General features: G+C 62.2%; 1 protein-coding gene across 2 annotated transcripts in view; it reads right to left on the reverse strand.

The window, feature by feature from the left end:
• Positions 1-683: 683 nt before the first annotated feature.
• PPP2R2C (protein phosphatase 2 regulatory subunit Bgamma) overlaps positions 684-18,580 on the reverse strand; it is an 81,605-nt gene continuing 63,708 nt past the window's right edge. For both annotated transcript variants that reach the window (XM_070399635.1, XM_070399644.1), the window contains exons 6-9: positions 14,830-14,994; positions 8,341-8,510; positions 6,222-6,313; positions 684-3,294 (exon numbers count right to left, since the gene is read on the reverse strand). In XM_070399635.1, the coding sequence (XP_070255736.1) occupies positions 3,003-3,294; positions 6,222-6,313; positions 8,341-8,510; positions 14,830-14,994 (719 nt within the window). In that variant the 3' untranslated portion in view covers positions 684-3,002. The remainder of the gene's footprint in view (positions 3,295-6,221; positions 6,314-8,340; positions 8,511-14,829; positions 14,995-18,580) is intronic.

Genomic DNA, 18,580 nt, shown 5'->3' on the forward strand with positions numbered 1-18,580 from the left:
CCGGACCCACACCCTGTGATGGGCCTTGTCAAAACAACACCGGCCTGGCCAGTGTTGCTCAGTGGTTGGGCATCGACCTATGAACCAGGAGGTCACGGTTCAGTTCCCAGTTGGGGCACATGCCCAGGTTGCAGGCTTGATCCCCAGTGTGAGGTGTGCAAGAGGCAGCCGAGCCATGATTCTCTCTCATCACTGATGTTCCTCTCTCTCCTGCTCCCTTCCTCTCTGAAATCAATAAAAATATATTAAAAATAAAAATCTATACTAATAAAAGGGCAATATGCTAATTAGACTGGAAGACCTTCCAGGAGACTTTCTGGACATTCTCCCGGACAAAGCCATGGTGGCGGGGCTGAGGCAGAGGCAGTTAGGGGCGATCAGGCCAGGAGGGGAGGGCAGTTGGGGGTGATCAGGCCAGCAGGTGGGGGCAGTTGGGGGTGATCAGGCCAGCAGGTGGGAGCAGTTGGGGGTGATCAGGCCAGCAGGTGGGGGCAGTTGGGGGTGATCAGGCCGGCAGGTGGGAGCAGTTGGGGGTGAGCCTAAACCGGCAGTCAGACATTCCCCGAGAGGTCCCAGATTGGAGAGGATGCAGGCCGGGCTGAGGGACGCCCCGCCCCCCGACCGAATTTCATGCACTGGGCCACTAGTAAATAAATAAAAAACAAACACCACCCTGAGCCTGATTTTCAGTGTAACATTTGTTATTTTATTGGAAAAGGCTGGTATTCACATATTTATAATTTTATTCCACAGCTGGATGATTTGGGAGACCCCAAAGAAAACGATGCACCCATGAGTTACAGGGTCCAACAGGGTCAGTCTGTCCGCCCCCCGCGGCCCCAGGCCGCCCGGCCCGCCCCGAGAGCTGACAAGACAGCCAGCCACCGCCTTGCAAGGCCCACGCAAGCCCCACAGGCACGAAGAGCAGAAAAACCAACCGCCAGGAAGCAACGCCTGTGACTGTTCCCGGTCCTCCCGCCGGTTCCGGCTTTGCCCTCCGCCCTCCGCACCGCTTCTCAACACACATTTGGTTACTCGGTCTTCTCTGGACGTTATTTCCCAGGGATCCCAAGACGGGCTTTCCTTCGGGAAGATCGTTTTCTTTCCCTTTTTGGTTTGGTCTCAGCCAACGTTTAAAACAGACGTGAGGAGCCAGGAGCCGTGCACAGACCTCCCTCTGGGTCCTGCGTGAGATCTGAACCCGGCAGACGGAGCGTGTGAGATCTGGGGTCGGACAGCCCCCCAGCTGCCCGGCCGGGCTTCCTCTCCGGGGCGCAACCTCAGAGGGAACCGGTCGTGCCGAGCATCCCAGGGGCCGGGTCAGGCCCTCAGAGCTGGGTTCTGGCTTCCACAAGGTTCCAGACAGCTGACCCCATTCCCGAACCTCTTTCCAAAGGGGGTGGGCGGAATCCGATCCCGTGATTGTTCATCTTAATTGGAGGGGTATGTACATGTCACGGCGGCCAGGCGGCCTGGTCTTGCCGTGAGACACAAACGTTCTTCATTCACGTTGATTAGAAAAAGGAATGCACGGACCCCTTCCCTCGTGTGAATGGCCGGAGGCGAGTGCCATGTGTTTGTGCTTTGACACACACAGGTGGGTACACCGTTGCCCACGGAGAAGAATCTCGGGTGGGTCTATTTCCTGCGTCAGGTTACATCTTGTTAAAACAAGAACGGCTGGGATTGGTGGGGCCTGTGCAGGCTGTTTTCTGAATCAAAGAGCACAGCCCGGTCCCGCTGCCCTTCCCAGCAAAGACGGGGTGGGTGGTGGGTGGGGTGGGCGGAGCTGGTTTTGACGCCGCCGTGGCCCCAGGAGAGTCCCGAGACGGTGGGGCCCTAAAGGAAAGGTGCCTAAATGGTCCTAACATGCAATTTTCTCCGGGAGGCGGGTCAGTGTGTCTACAGAGGAGAGAGGGGGCTGCGTAGGGGGGGGCGGGGAGCAGGTGGGGAGGCCGAGCTCCTGAAGCCAGCAAACAGCGGGAGCCCCCGGGGCTTCTCCATTCTCCACCCTGCACCTCGTGCTCCGGGACCCGTCGTCCTACCTGCTCTGTCCCGCTCACAGGTGATGAGAAGCTTCCGGGCCAGGCTGTGGTTTCAGCGTGAGCCGCCAGCGTAGTAGGTCGGTGCCCGTGGAAGGCCCGGACAGGACTGACGCACCCCCCGCCCCCGCGGGTGCACGCCCTGGGCAAACTGTGGGTCCTTCTGGGGCCTGTTTCCTCGTGTGAGCCATGGGGGTGATGAACTGTTCACCTTCCCCTCCCTGGCACCTGGCACGGAGCCTGGCACGCAGTGAGCAGTAGGGGTGCGTGAAGGGTCAAGATGAGGATTCCAGAAGGGCCTGGGCGGGGCAGGGAATCCCCACGGGTGCCCGGGGCTGCACAAGCGCTGGGTGCACAGGGATCACATGGGTGTCCTGAGGCCTCGGGCCGCAGCAGAGGCTGGGGGAGTCGGGCGGGCGTAGCAGGCACACGCACGGGAAGACGGCACCCCCTCCACTCAGTACCCTGATGGACCGGGACATGGAAAGACATGGGAAGAACCTAAACGACGAGCCTGCGTCCCGAACGTCTCAGCATGAACTCAGTCCCCACGCACAGGGAGCCGCCGCCCCCAGGCCCTGGAAACCACTCCCTTTCGGATCCGAGGGCCCCGGCTGGCTGGTCTGAGCTTCATTATCTGTCCCGAGCCCCAACCTGGGGGCACAGGGGGTGCGTAAGGAACCGCCGGGGGGAAAATTAACCCGGAGACGTGAAAACCCTAATAATGCGGGAAAGACAGCGCGGGGTCAAGTACGAGGACGAGGAACCCTGAACGGCAAGGCCGACGACGCGTCCGTTTTGCGGTCTGTGGCTGTGAATCCCTGTTCTCCTCTTAAAGGCGCCGGGCCCAGGGAAGCCGGGGAGAGGCTGGGCCTCGGGGACCCCCGCCCACAATGCACTGCCTGTGCTGGAGCGGCTGCGGGACCGGGACCTGCGAAGGCCGGCGGACGGGCCGCACACCTAGTGCATCTCGGAGTTCACCTTGTCCTGGAAGATGTACAGGTTGTTGGTGGCCGCGATGGCGATGATATTTTCGGCGGGGTGCCACGCTGTGTGCAGGATCTTCCGGGTGAAGTCCAGGCTGTCCACGCTGATGTCGTCCCGCCGGCGCTTGCCGCCCACACACACGCGCCGCGGCTTGAGCACGGCCCGGGGCTTGCTGCTCTCCCGCGAGGCCTCCAGGGTCACGTCCCGCTTGGTGTTGCGGTCGAACATGCGGAAGAAGTTGTTGTAGGCCCCGGTCATGATGACGCTGCGGAGAAGGGAGGCGTCAGGGGGGACGCGGGAGAGGACACGGTCCCCTCCCGAGTCATCAGCCCCGGGCTGCAGAGCCAGCACCCGGAGAGGCAGCCCGGGAGGAGGCGGGCCAGCCTGCCTCGGGGTCACCCCTCGTCCTCCCTGACGTCTCAGCTGCCATCGCTGCCCACATGTCAAGGCCGGAGCTGAGGCCCCGTCAGTGCTCTGCCCCCAACTTCCGAACAGGTCTCCTAAACGTGCCCCTTTGGTCCAGGAGCGAGAGCCCCAGGGGGCGGGGGGCAGGGGATGGGAATATGCAGAGATGCTGGGCTGTAAGGAGGCTAATCAAGGCAAGGGTAGGCCCCCCAGCCAGCCCGACCCCAGGACCCTCTGTCCTCTGAGCAGCTGAGTGAATCAGTGAACGCTGTCCGCACACGGCTGCTGTGCCAATGTTCACAGACCTGCCCGTCCTGCTAAGGAGAACAGTCCATCTGTCCGTCCACTGTCCTCACTGTGAAAACCAGGGGACGCCCTCTCTCCTCTCTCCTCTCCCCAGTGAACCAGCCATGCGGAGCTCTGATCCGTCACAGATCCGTGCTGCTTGGGGCTGGCACGTCTGTGCCAAGGTTCCCGCCCACGAGTGGCTGTGGCTCCGCTGCCCGGCCCAAGAGCCCACCACCCCCAGAGTGTGTTTGGGGTCACCTCCCCGTGACACCCACACTGCTTCCTCTGACCTCGTGCTCAGAGGTCGCTGGGCGGCGTTTGGGGGCAAACCCTGCACACACCGGCTCTGTGTGGGTGCTGGGGGGTCCCTGTGGCCCCCTGGGCTCCCTGGGCAGCCTCCCTCTGAGCCAGGACAGGCCAGCCCTGCATGCAGGGTGCATCTGGGGAGCCGTGGGTATGGGGCGCGGCTACAGTGTTTGGCCAGGTTCAAGCCTTGGACTGAGGAGAGGGCACAGTCCTCTCGTGGCCACGTGCAAGTCCCAGCTGGAGGGCAGAGCCTTCCCAGCACAATGATAGCCAACAGCTGTAGTTGTGAGCTTGAACCTGTGGTCCGAACACGTGGCCCCACGTGCCTGTGATAGAGTTCAGGTGCATGTAGTTGAGTGGGACTGAAACCCACGAGAATGTTGTTAACATCTTGATCACGCCCCTACTTTGCCTCGTGGCGTCTGCTATAAAATAAAGACACGGCTTGTAGGCGCTGGTGCTGTCTCCTCATCAGGGAGCAGCGTCCCACCGAGACCTAGCTTTCATTCTCTTGTCTGTTTGTTCTAAGCCCTTCACCGCCCCCACTCGGGGTCACTGAACCAGGCTGAGCTGGCACTGAGTATGCCATGGCCGTGCCGGCTCCCCACACGTGGGGGTGGCCCAGGCGGGGGGGGGGGGGGGTGGAAAGGGGAGTCGGTTCCGCCTTTTTCAGAGACCTGTCATCCTGGAGACAGGGAGTGGGCGGAGAATCCAGTGTACTTTCTGGCTCAGCCCCTTTCTGTTCTAAAATCGGCCACTGAAACCTTAACTCATGTGCACAGAACGTTTGCTGTTGAGACAGTGAAATGCCGTGTGCGGAGGCCCCACCTGGCTGCGCGGGGGTGGACAGCGCCGCCTCCCACCGGCCGAGGACGCCCCCTCCTCTCAAGGAGTCCGCTCACCCTGGGGGGCTGGGCTGTGCTAATGTCCACTGCCATGTGACCCCCCCTGTGGTCGCAGGGAGCAGCCGGCTGAGCCTGAAAGGCTCCGGATCCAGAGAGGCCGGGCGACGGTCACTGTGAGAGGCGTGAGGGCCAGCGGTGCCCCTGGGCGTCCAGGCGCCTGGCCGTTGTAGCCACCTGGAGGCCACGCAGGGTGTGACCCTCGGCCAGGTCATCCCGGGAGCACCCTGGACCTGCCTGGGGGCTCTGCACGGAGACCAGGCTGGAGGAGGAGGTGGCCACCACACCCGGACGGGAGCCGGCCTTCTAGAGGAAAGGCCTGGCATTAGGCTGGCTGAGAGCCCGCCAGGACCCGGGCTTCTGAGGCCCCGCCTTTGTGGGGCCACCCTGGGGGACAGAGCCGGGGCCAGGTGAAGGCGGCTGGGGGAGCAGGAGAGGCCACACTGCCCCAGTGCCAGCGGCCAAGGCGGGGAGGGGGGGAGCGGGGTACAGGGTAACACCGCCGTGACCCGTGGACACACGGGCGACTGAGGCCCGTCCTCTGACACTGATCCCCATGCAGCCACGTGGCCCCGAGGTGATGGGGAACAGCTCCCCGCGTAGGAGGAGGTGAGGCAACCTCCTGTGTCCTGTAGGGAAGGGCCACTGGCCCAGCGGAGCGCTCACAGAGCACCCATTCACGATAACTGGGGGGAGGAGAGTCAGCTCATTCAAGCCATTTGCACCCACAGTTGCTAATCCTGGTTCCATTAAGGGGCAGGGAGGCTGGGGTGCCCACGTGTGAAGTGCGGGCAGGAAGTGGTGGGCCCCAGTCAGCTGGGAGGCGTTGGGGCTCCAGTCCCAGGGAGCCAGGCATCGCCTGGCCACGCGCGCCCTCTGGTGGCCATGCGAGGAAGGGCAGGCAGCCTTCACAACCTGTGGAAACCCCAACACACACATATGCACACGCACACACACACGCACACGCACAATTGGGTTTACCTTTTGCCGGCACTAAGAATTGAACCCCAAACCCATGACCTACTGGCATGTTCATCAGGGAACCCCAAAGTGTCAGGGAACAGCCCTCACCCCAACAACCTGGCGGTGGGGCCCAAACTGACTAAACACACTTCCTCTACCGCCAGGAGAACCGGGCTCAGCGTGGGTGTCCCCGCGGGTGTAGCTACATTAGGGGACGGTTTGCTTCCTGTCCCAGGATGGAGAGCTGAGTCGCGCCTGCTGCAGGGAAGGCGGGCCCCCTCCCAGCACCTGCCAGGTCGAGGGCCCGCTGGGCGAGGTCGGGGGTTACCTGTCGCTCCCGTTCCAGGCGCATTCAAACTTGTCGAAAATGCAGTCGTTCTCATACAGGGAACAGAGCTTGCTCCGAAGGTAATCGTGGACCTGGCACGAGAAGGGGGCCAGGTGAGTCGGGGGCCCTGGCAGTCCCGGCCCCTCCAGGGGAGGGTCTCCCTGAGCAGCGAGGGGCTGTGCCCTCCGGTCTGAGGTCACTCCCGAGTCAGCCCTGCTCACCGGGAAGAGCCCACGGCTGGGCACATGGCCAACCCCTGAGCAGTGGCCAGAGCGGGGACAGGCAGTGACAAAGGACACCGAACCCTGGCTCTGCTCCCCTCTAACCCCCCGACCCCCCCACCCGCACTGTGTGATCCCAGACACGCGGCTTCGCCTCTCTGAGCCTTGCCTCCTTCATCCTTAAAGCGGCCACAGCACATTCCTCACGGGCTGTTCTGGGACCAAGTGGAGGACCCCGCCTGGCGTCAGGTCGTGCCCTCTGAGGACAACAGTCACGTGAGCACGGTGACCGTCACGGAGAAAAGGGAAAGGTGCCCCGCCCTGCTCCAAGCACCGACCCCAGCTCATGGCAGATGCCTCCTCCTGCTCTCCCCGCACCTGCCACCCCCACCCTGGCCATCTCCCCAGGCAGCCAGGGGGATCCCTTTGAAACTAAGCTGGGCCATGTCAGACCTCTGCTCACCCCCCCTCCCCACAAGGCCCCCTGGGCTCCACCCATCACCTCTCTGACCTCAGGCTCTTCTTCATTCCCCTTTGCTCACTGTTCCAGGCAGCCCCTCGACAATCTGTGATCATACTGACCGTGTCCCTGCTCAGGGCCTTTGCACCTGCTGTCCCTCCTCTGGGACCCCCTGTCCCGAACTGCTCATGCCTTACTTCCCTCGGCTTCAGCACCCCACAAGCCCACATGGCTCACAGCGAGCCATGGTGCTGCAAGGAGCTGCGATGGTCCTTGCATGAATTCATCCAGGGAAGGAGCAGAAGCTGAGGGAAGGGGTGATGGACCAGAATCACGCCGATGTCCCTGTGGGCAGGTGGCTTCTAGAAGCATCCTGTCCTCTCCTCTCAACTTCATGCCCCCCTCCCCAGGACACTTCCCTCCCCCAGGCCTTGCCAGGGAGGGAAGACAGGGCAGGGAGGTACAGGGTAGGGATATGGGCTGACTCTGTCGCTGCCCAGCAGTGAGCAGTGCCCACATATCCTGACCTCTCAGAACCCCCTCTTCCCCTCTGCCAAAGGGGGCTGACGGCACCCCCTTCCCAGGGACAGATGACGGCACCCCCTTCCCAAGGAAGAGAGGTGACAGATGTCGAGTGTGTGGAACCCCCCGTGCACCTTGGACCACCATGAGGCTTTGGCGGGGCTGCTTGGGGTGTGTGGAGGGTGTTATCCCATTCACACCTGCACAATCAAATCCTACCATCCTACGAGGTCCAGCACAGTGTCACCTCCTCCAGGAAGCCTCCCTGATCTCCCAGCTAAAGACATAACTGGAAACCGCTTTGAAACAACTGTAACGCAGTCCACATTTCTTTCAGGTCCCTGTTTTATTTTACCATCCCCTGAAATTTTTTCCCACTCCTTAATCTATCCGGATGAATCCTAACAGAAAAATAATGAATGAAGACTTTCCGAGAAGGTGCCCTAAAAGGCCTGTGCCCAGGACTGAGGAAGGTAACACACTCCCATCTCCCCACCGCGCGCCCCAGGGACGCTCCCTGGAGAGGGCAAAGCTTGCCATCTTAACGCAGAACTGCAGGCGCGGCCTCCCTGGGCAGGAGGGAGGGAGGGATGCCATCGGCTGCCCCGGAATCATTTGCGCCCTCAAACTGGGCCCGGCCCGATGCTCCTCTTGTTGCCCGGGGCCCGGGACCGCAGGCCAGTCACAGCCCTGCCTCGGGGCAGGGGCCGGCAGGCAGGGGCTCAGAGCTCCCTGCCGGGCAGGGCTGGGCAGGCCTCCTCCCTCGGCCGAGCTACGTCTGCTGATTTCCTGAGCCTCAGTGTCTTCACCTTTAAATGGGCGTATGAAAGCCCCCCCCCCCCATACGTGGGAAAGCCCCTCCGTGGGTGTTCCCAGCACAGGGGAGGTGGCTGGGGGTCTCCACGCCACAGCCCACCTGGTAGGTCTCGATGGGCCTCGCCTCCATGTTCAGGTCCCAGACCTTGACCGTGAGATAGTCCCGGGTGAGCATGTACCGGCCGCTGTGGCTGAACTTCACGTCGGACACAGAGGAGATGATTTCTGAGAAGAAGGAGCGGTTGCTGGGGTCCTCGGGTTCCTCGAAGACTGCGGAGGCAAAAAGAGACGCCCGTCACCGGCCGCTCCCGCCACGGCCTCGGAGCCACACACGGCTGTTCCCACCCTGTGCGCTCGCTGTGCGGTCTTTGTCGCCCATCAAACCTACCGTCCGGCGCCCGCCCAGGACGGAGCCCGCCAAGAGGGGAGAACCAGCAATGTGTATCGAGCACCGATTCTGAGCCAGTCCGTGCCGAGCCCTTTCTCTGGATTACTGCATCTCACCCCCATAAAACAGTATTTTTATTCCCACTTTATAGCCAAGGAAACGGGGGCACAGGTGGCTGAACACCCAGCCGGAGGTCTCGGAGCTGGAAGGACAGGTGGAGACGGATTCTGAGCGAGCGGCACGGCTTGCTGCACTCTGCCGCCACCTAGTGGTGATGCTGCCGCCAGCACAGTGAGGGGTCCGGACAACCTCGGGGCGCTGGACCACGTCCCCCAGCGCGGGTCACCTTCAGCCTCTCTGACCTCTGAATTCTGACTGGTCATCGCAGAGCCCTGCTTTGTGCCCCGGGAATAATAATTGCACCGATGCCTTTACTTCTGCAGGCGTAAACACCCGTCATTTTTTTTGGAAATTTCTGATACAGAAATTTTTTTACCAACTGACAGCAGAGTCCGCGGCACCCTCTCCCCTGTCAGTCCCATCGCACTCACAGCTGGGTGTCTCCCGGGCGTTGTACGAGGATCGGGGTCCCCCTCTCCCTGATGGACCCGCCAAGGGCATTTCCCGGTCATTACTGCTGCCGAGAGTGTAAAGGCACCTCCCAGAGCCCTGTCACTGTCATGGGCTCGATCCCCCTGCCCCCCCGGTTATTTTACAGTTGGAGGCTCTGAACCCACAGAAATCGTACCCTACTTGTTTTTAACAACTGTGGGTGTCTCGTGGTGTCACTGCTGTCACACACAGGGGCTGGGTGGGAAGTGCAGGAAGCTGCGCATTGTCATCACGAGCAGAGGAGTGCAAACAAGGAGCCCGGAACGCTGGTGAACCTCGAACCCATGGCAAGGGCCAGAGCTATGCACCGAGTGTCTGGTCCAGACAATGGTGGCTCAAGCTATTTCCTGATCAAATAGTCTCCGAGTAAATCTTCTAATATTTACTGACCTTTAAGATAGTCTGTCTGTTACTGCAATTACCTGCCCGCCTAAGAGCTAGATGTGTATCCAACATTGAGTAAAAGGCTGGCGAGGCCTGGGCACCGGTGAAGTCCTTTCCCTGGCAGTGGGCTTGCCCGCCTGGCCCCCAATATTCCCAAATTATTATTTCTTGTCTCATCTCTTTCATTTGCGTGTGGCCCCTCCTCCAGATCCTGTGAAGACTGAGAAAGAGCACAGGTCCATGGGCAAGAGACTATTGGAGCCTCTATCCTCGTTCTGCCTGGCTGTGTGACCCTGGGCCAGTGTCTTAACCTCTCTGTGCCTCTATGTGGTAAAAAAAACAACCGCCCCTCCAGGTTCCTGCATCCCAGTCCTCGCAGCCTGCACACGCTGCCTCTCACGGCAAAAGCCTTTGCAGATGCGACTGAGGACCCGACGGCAGGGACTGTCCCGGTCTCTTCGACAGGCCACTGTGACCACCAGGTTCTCCTGAGACGGAACAGGGAGGCCAAAGGCAGGAGAAGAGAGGGGGCGAGGGAAGTGGCGGTCAGAGTGCAGGCGCCTCTAGATTCTCCCCTGAAGCTTCCGGAAGGAACACAGCCCAACCAATACCTGGATGTCGGGCCTCTGAGCTCAAGTTGTAAAAGAATATATTTGGGTTTTTAAATATATTTTTAGTTGATGTCAGAGAGGAAGGGAGAGAGAAAGAGAGAGAGGCACATCCATGGTGAGAGAGAATCTGACCGGCTGCTTCCTGCACGCCCCCCACTGGGGATCGAGCCCGCAACCCGGACACGTGCCCTGGCCGGGATCACAGGTCAATGCTCAACCATGAGCCACGCCGGCGGGCATATCTGTGTTGTCTTAAGCCGAATGCGTGGCCCTTTGTCACAGCCGCCCCGGGGAACGGATGCCCGGTCCCCGGTCTGTAACATGAACAGCACCAGCCTCCATCGCAGGGCAGCCCTGAGGATGAGCAGTGAGCGCAGCGCAGCACAGCCCCCATGTGCAGTAAACACCCGCCAGCCTCGCTGCGGCCACTTCACCGGCACGGGGGCAGCGCACAGTAGGGGCCACAAGGTGGCGGCCACCATCACCACCTGGTCTAAGAGCTCTCAGCCCGGGCACAGCCCTCCTTTCGGCAGACTCCGCGCTGGTAAAAGCAGAAATAACTGTCTGTTTTGAGGACTCATGTACAGTCGTTTCCATGGTGACGCTGTCATAATAATGACCAGCAGACAAAAGACCTCGATTTCTACTGCTTCGGAGAAAGACAGGAAGCGTTGGGCCGGGCAGCAGCCACTGGGCACCCCAGCTCTGCCCTGAGCCTCAGTCTCCTCATCTGAGCAACGGCAGCTCGGGCGCCCTTCACTCAGAAACCACCGTCTCACCTACCGGGAACATGACACCGCGAGCTGCATCTCGGGCGTCACACCCAGCGGTCCCCAAGTGTGAGTGGCAGCGGGGTAAGTGGACGGAAGGGGGACGTAAAGAGAGAGTTCTGACCTCCAAGTCGCTTTAAAAATCTAGCTCAGCCTGGCTCAGGGGATGAGCATCGATCTTTGAACCAGGAGGTCCCGGTTCGATTCCCGGTCAGGCACATGCCTGGGTTGCGGGCTCCATTCCCAGTGGGGGGCGTGCAGGAGGCAGCCGATCAATGACTCTCTCCCATCACTGATGTTTCTATCTCTCTCCCTCTTCCTTCCTCTCTGAAATCAATAAAAATAGGCCCTGGTTGGTTTGGCTCAGCGGATAGAGCATCAGCCTGTGGACTGAAGGGTCCCGAGTTCGATTCTGGTCAAGGGCACATGCCCGGGTTGCCGGCTCGACCCCCGGTAGGGGGCGTGCAGGAGGCAGCCGATCAATGGTTCTCATCATTGATGTTTCTATCTCTCTCTCCCTTCCTCTCTGAAATCAATAAAAATATTAATATACATATATATTTAAAAATGAATACGTAAAAATCTAGCTCAAATGACAATCAATCGTGTTCCGATTCACAAACAGCACTGCCCCCTGCGAAGCCGCCACCGGCTGCTTAATTTCTCAGAACTAAGAGGTGACGGGATCTGGGTGGAGCCTACGCGGGACACAGGCCACCCGCCCACCGGGACATGGGAGCTGCGAGGGCAGGAAGGAGGGCGGGCACCTGCGCTGCCTTCAAGGGAAGCTTCTGTGCAGGGTGTTGGGTTTGAGAAAAAAAAAATAAATCCCCAGCCCTGGGCGCGGCTCAGTGGTCACAGCGCCAGCCTGTGTCCTGAAGGGTCACTGGTTTGATTCCGGGTCAAGGGCAGGAAAAGGAGCACATGCAGGAGGCAACCAATTGACGTGTCTCACATCGATGTTTCTCTCTCTCTCCCCATCCCTCCTTCCTTTCCACTTTCTAAAAAAAAAAATTCAATGAAAAAAATATCCTCTGGTGAGGATTAACCAAAAAAGGGAAATCCCCAAAACTTTAAAATACAAAACTAACTCCAACAGCAACCTGCTTGAAGCAACAATAAAAGACCACACTTGCGGTTACTAAGGTTTCTCTGTGGCACACGCATAGGCCAGCCCGTCTCACAAGAGGAATCATCTCAATGAAACGGGGCAAAGAGCCTGTAGGAAAGGCTAAGACCGCCTTCCCCTGCGAACGCTGTGCAAGAATTTCTCAGAAGAGCCGGGCCAGCGTCACCGGCACAGCAGAGCTCGAGTGGCCGGAAGCCAAGATGTCCCTCCCTCACACCTGGGCCCGCCGAGGCCTCGGACCCTCAGGGTGCCGGAGCCTGAGCCACGGCCCTGCGGTTAAGGTCCAGGGCAGGCCGGCGGGGGCGGGCGGGGGGGGGGGGGGGGGGCGCTGAGCTGTCAGAAACGAAGTTGTGGTCCCGGCCCCAGAGTCTGGGCTGTTCACAGGCAGCGTGTCCACCCCGGGCCTCTGACACTCACGTGGGGATGTGCCCGTGGGTGCTGCCCGTGGGTGCTGCCCGTGGGTGCTGCCCCTGGGTGCTGCTCTGCTTGTTGGGACCCCTGGGAACCGGAGGACACAGTCACAAAAGCCGGGGGGCTGAGACTTGCTCCTCTCGCCCCCCCAAAAGAAGTTATTCAAACATCAGAGGGGACACAAACGCTCTCTATCCCCCAAACACTGCCCCTTCCCTGTTCCCTGCTCAACGCTGAACCCCAAGCTGAAGGCCAAGCACACAGACACGCGTGGAGAGGAGAGTGACCCCGCCTCCCACAGCTCCCCCCGCCGCACCCCTCCCCCCGCCGCACCCTTCCCCCTACACTCAGGGCACTTTCTTGGAATATTTCTTTCCATTGTTTTCTCCGTGTGCGTTGCTTGGCTGTGCTCTGCCCCCTGTGGGATGTTTTAACAGAATCCTCTTCCATGTCACTAAAACCCTAAACCAGTATTTGAAACAACGGAACCATCTTCCATTATGCAAACATCACGGTCCCTCCTCCGGGGACGCTGGACTTTCGCCCCTAGGAACGAGGTACATCACGCCTCATCCCCCCCCCCCCCCCCCCCCGGGCTCACAGAGGGCCAGGCTGACACGGGGCCGACACAGCAGGGGGCATAGACAGGGTGGCCTGGAGGGACTGTGGGAGGCTGCCTGTGTCCCGACCACAGAACCGGGGTGGGTATGTCTCACGGCAAAGTGGCAAAGGGGGGATCAGGGCTGAGGATCGGCTGACCTGGGACCGGGGCTTTCCTGGGTTATGCTCGTGGGCCCAGTGTCACTTCTTTTGGGGGGGCCTTAAAAGTGGGGGGCGGGGGGGGAGGGCGGAGGGGGCCCGTGAGATGCAGGGAGAGGAAGGCCACCAGCAGGGCTGGCTTCGAAGGCGGGGAGGGCCCTGAGCCTAGAGATGCAGGCGGCCCTGGAGCTGGGGAAGGTGAGGGCGGGTTCTCCCAGAGCTTCCAGAGAGGAACCAGCTGCCCACCCCTCGCTCACTGTCTGGGGAGACCCAGGCCAGGCCTCCAAACTGCGGACCTGGAAAAGCATGGCCCAGCCACGCGCACACGCACGCCCCGGGCCACCTCGCTGGCCCCGGCTTCCCACCATCTCCAGCCAGACCTCGCCCCGACTCCGGGCACCTGGCTGCCCCGTGCCAGGGCCTCACGCTTACTGTGTCCAAGACGCGCCTGTCCGTCCCCGGCCCCCGCCCGCAGCACCTGTCCGTCCCCGGCCCCCGCCCGCAGCACCTGTCCGTCCCCGGCCCCCGTCCGCAGCACCTGTCCGTCCCCGGCCCCCGCCCGCAGCGCCTGTCTGTCCCCGGCCCCCGCCCGCAGCGCCTGTCCGTCCCCGGCCCCCGCCCACAGCGCCTGTCCGTCCCCGGCCCCCGCCCGCAGCACCTGTCCGTCCCCAGCCCCCGTCCGCAGCACCTGTCTGTCCCCGGCCCCCGCCCGCAGCGCCTGTCCGTCCCCGGCCCCCGCCCGCAGCGCCTGTCCGTCCCCGGCCCCCGCCCGCAGCGCCTGTCCCAGGAAAGGTCCCCTTCACCCACAACCCAACCCACGCTGTGATCACCGGTCCCCATCCCACCTGGCAAAGCCTGCAGCTCCACCGCAAAGAACACCCAGCATGGCCGTCTCCCACCTCTGGTGCCCCACCCGGGGCCCACCCTGGGTCCATCCTGGGCCCACCCTGAGGCCCACCCTGAGGCCCACCCTGAGACCCACCCTGAGGCCCACCCTGAGACCCACCCTGAGGTCCACCCTGAGGTCCACCCTGAGGTCCACCCTGGGGTCCACCCTGAGACCCACCCTGAGACCCACCCTGAGACCCACCCTGAGGTCCACCCTGAGGTCCACCCTGGGGTCCACCCTGAGACCCACCCTGAGACCCACCCTGAGACCCACCCTGAGACCCACCCTGAGGTCCACCCTGAGGTCCACCTTGGGACCCACCCTGAGACCCACCCTGAGGTCCACCCTGGGGTCCATCCTGGGTCCACCCTGAGGCCCACCCTGAGGTCCACCCTGAGGTCCACCCTGGGGTCCATCCTGGGTCCACCCTGAGGCCCACCCTGAGGTCCACCCTGGGGCCCACCCTGAGGTCCACCCTGGGGCCCACCCTGAGGCCCACCCTGGGGCCCATGGTGTCTTCTCCATCCCCCCCTCCACACCGACCCCTCAGCAGCCTCACTCCCTTTCAAACCTGCCTCTCCCGACGAGCCACCCGCTGCGCCCTCCACCCACTGCCTCCGCGCGAACCCCACTTACGCTTGGAGTGCTTGTCGCACAGGGCGGCCGCCCGCATGTCGCAGAGGCGCAGGGAGCCCTTGCTGCTGCTGTAGACGAAGAGGTTGCAGTGGTGCGGGTGGAACTCGGACGCCGTGATCACCTCCGTCAGGTCCTCCATGTTGGCCGGCTTGATGTCCACGATGTCTGGGCCGTCAAGGAAGGTGCGGCTGCCCCCTCCCTGAGCGACACCTCGGGGCCCCCCCTACACCCTGGGGTCCCCACCCTACACCCTGGGGTCCCCACCCTACACCCTGGGGTCCCCCACCCTACACCTTGGGGTCCCCACCCTACACCCTCGGGTCCCCACCCTACACCCTGGGGTCTCTACACTCCTACACCCTCGGGCCCCCCACCCTACACCCTCAGGGCATCCACCCTCCACCCTGGGGTCCCCACCCTACACCCTGGGGTCCCCCACCTCTATAACCTGGGGTCCCCCACCTCTATAACCTGGGATCCTCCACCCTACACCCTGGGGTCCCCCACCCTACACCCTGGGGTCCCCACCCTACACCCTGGGGTCCCTCACCTCTATAACCCAGGGTCTCCCCACCCCCTCTCCCTGACATATCCCACATCTAAGCCGCCTCTCCGTTCCCCAAGCCCCTGGACAAACACCCACCCCAAAGAGTCCCCAAGCTGCAGGCCTGCATGTCACAACGCCCACTGGCTGCCCCGTCTGAGTGCCCGTCCATTGTCCCCAAAAGCCTGGCCTTGCCACCTCCCTCCTGACCTGAGCCCTCTCCCCACCAGTGCCATCACTGAGGCCCCTTCCCTGCCTCCCGTCAGGGCGGGCAGAAGGCAGAGCGTGGTGGAGCGCCTGCTGGGCACTCAGTGACCGTCCCCATGCCCCCGCCTCTGCATGTGCGGTGGCCCAGGCTCAGCTCGGCCAGCTCCTGCTGTGTGACCGAGGACGAGACCCGGTTCTCGGTGCCTCAATTTCCTCGCCTGTGAAATGGGTTAACAGCTCCTACTCGGGCTTGCGGTGGAGACTAGCAGAGGCACGGCCCCCGGCACACCGCCGGCCGCATCTCAGAGCCCAGTGCCGCCAGCTGCCCATCACCGCGTGACAGTGACACCAGCGGCAACGCTGAGACGCACCTCCCGTCAGCCCTCCCCCCATCCCAGCTGCTTTCTCTCAGTAGAAAGGGGCGTCTTCTGGAAACTGCTGTGAACAGGAGAGTTTATAACCATCAGAAAGACCCTGACCCTGTGCGTCAGGGACCCGAGGAGGGTCTGTGCTTGCGCTCAAATCCCGCCTCCCGGGAAGCACGGCGCTTCCCACAAACTTAGAATCACACGGAAACGTGCAGAGAGGACCAGGGGCCCCGTCACCACCACCTGAAGCGGTTGCCCTGGAAACAGTGGTTTTCTGTGCGATAGGAAGCAGAGATTAAATCACGAGAAATGAGACCGAAGCCTGATGAGGAAGAGCTGCAGCATCTGTGACGCGAATCCCGCCCACATCAGCCTTGCAGTCCCGCCGACAGCCCAGGACTGAGGTTCTCACAGCCCGAGCCTCGGAGACCCTCTCTTGCTGTTTCAAAAAAGGACTCTGCCCTGGCTGGTGTGCTCAGTGGTTAGAGTGCTGGCCTGTGCACTGAAGGGTCACGGGTTCTATTCCTGGTTCAGGGCATGTACCTGGGTTGCAGGTTCAATCCCTGTCCCTGGTTGGGACACATGAGGGAGGCAACCAATCAATGTCTCTCTCTCTCTCTCTCTCTCCCCCCTTCGCCCCCTCCCTCCCTCCCTCCCTTCCACTCTCTAAAAATCAATGGAAAAAATATCCCCAGGTGAGAATTAACAAAACAAGGGCTCTGGATAGAGTGGGTGCCGGGGAAAGACAGGTGTGACGCACGGAGCCTGCATTTCCACGTGACCCTGGTGGAGGGAGACAAAGCCAGAGTCGAGGTCAATGTGTGTCTCTGAACCCCAAGATCCAGAGCCCGCGCCCGGCACCCCTGGGACCAGATGGCTTCCTTCAGGACCCGACCATCCACCCAGCCGCTCCAAGACCTCGGCTCAGCCCCCCAGGACCTGCCCGTGCCCGCTGCCCGGCTCCGCCCTGTGTGCGAGGGTTAGTGACTGGGGGGGCTGTCCCTGTTGCCCCCCTCAGTCCTGTCACAGAGCGGGGCCTGCGGTCAGGCTCCCGACAGGGAAGCAGGTGTAGAAGGGGCCTCGGGAGGCAGCACGACAATATGCCCCAGACAGACACGTGGACACGCCCCCGGGCTCACCCCGGTGGCCACACGCCTGTGAACTTAGAGGCACTTGGTCCTACAGCGACCGTGGCAGCGGCCCCGACGGGGGCAGTGCCCAGTGCTGGGCCGGGACCCCCGGGCTCTGGCCTGGGTGGCTGGTCTGCGCTCTCTGGAATGGCAGTGCCACCTGAGAAAGCCATGCCCCTCCCGCAAGCCTGCTTCCCCAGGTGCAGAATGAGGGGCTGGGCGTGACCCCAGGGGGGCCCTTGCATTGCGAGGATGAACCCCCAGGGCCCCCCCTGGGTCCTTGAGCAGCGGTGAGCCACAGACGGGGCCCTAGGAGGTTCAGCAGGACCGACCTCCCTTGGGAAGGAGCGTAAATTGACTCATCACGAGCCCCCCCTGGCCGAGCGGGACGGGTCATCCGCACTCTGTCCATCTCACTGTCCCCCCCTGTCCGTGGGCTGCTGTCAAACTCCCGCCGCACTTCGGGGAGAGGAATGCCCCACCCCCCACAAGGAAGGCTTGGCAGCACAGGTGGGCGGACAGGGGCGGTCAGGCCAGGCCGGGCGTGGACAGGGGAGAAGGCGGACTCCCTCAGTCCCCCCTCCCAGCACAGGTATCTTTCTCCAGCGCAGTGGCCGAGTGGTGCCCCCCAAACACATCCACCTCCTCACCCTGAGGCCGTGAGTGCGACTTCATTTAGAAAAAGGGCCTTTGCTGACTCAATCCAGCTAAGGCTCCCAGAGGAGGTCATCCTGGATTCGGGCGGCCCCGAGTCCAACGACAAGTGTCCCTGTAGGAGACCCCAGAGGAGAAGAAACAGGACAGCGGAGGCAGAGACGGGGACGACGCAGCCACAGGGAACCCCGGCTCGGGAGCTGGAAGAGGCAGAGGAGCCTCCCCGGAGCCTCCGGAAGGAGCCAGCCCTGCCCACTCCTTCCTCTCCAACTTCCGGCCCAGGCCCGGAGGGAGCAGCTTTCTGTGGTCTAAGCCCCTAGCGTGCAGAAATCCGTGCTGGGAAACTCCACCCCGGTTGCCTCCCGGGAGCTGGCAAATGGCATGGGCACCGGGTAGGACCGTGGACTCCGCCCTCTACACCCCTCCTCGCCCGCTTCTTCCAGCTCATCCTGTGTCAGCGCTCCCAGCCCCGAGACGCCAGCCAGGAGCCAGGACAGCTTCCCCACCCTCTGCCAACAGCCTCTGAGGCCTGGGCTTCCCGCTGGCCAGTCCCAGCGCTGGCCGCCTTCCGGCCTCAGCCCGAGTGCATCCCTACGGTAGGGCTTGGGTTCCACCCTGCTTAGCAGCGGCCTCACTGTCCACAGGGAACGCCAGCACCTGCTGGGCCTACCAGACCCTTCACGGTCACCTGACCATGGCTCAGCCACACCTGCGGACACAGCAAAGCTCAGAAACAGGGGTTGGTCCCACCCCCGAGAGAAGTCTGTGGCGCTTCCTGTCAAGGACACAGGAAGGGAAGGAAAGGGACCCGGCGGGGCTCCTGCAGTCATTGGGTTTGCAGGGATTTT

This window comes from Myotis yumanensis, unplaced genomic scaffold (genome assembly GCF_028538775.1).
Source record: "Myotis yumanensis isolate MYYU_CA2020_CCGP unplaced genomic scaffold, mMyoYum1.0.hap1 SCAF_1, whole genome shotgun sequence".
Lineage (NCBI taxonomy): Eukaryota > Metazoa > Chordata > Mammalia > Chiroptera > Vespertilionidae > Myotis > Myotis yumanensis.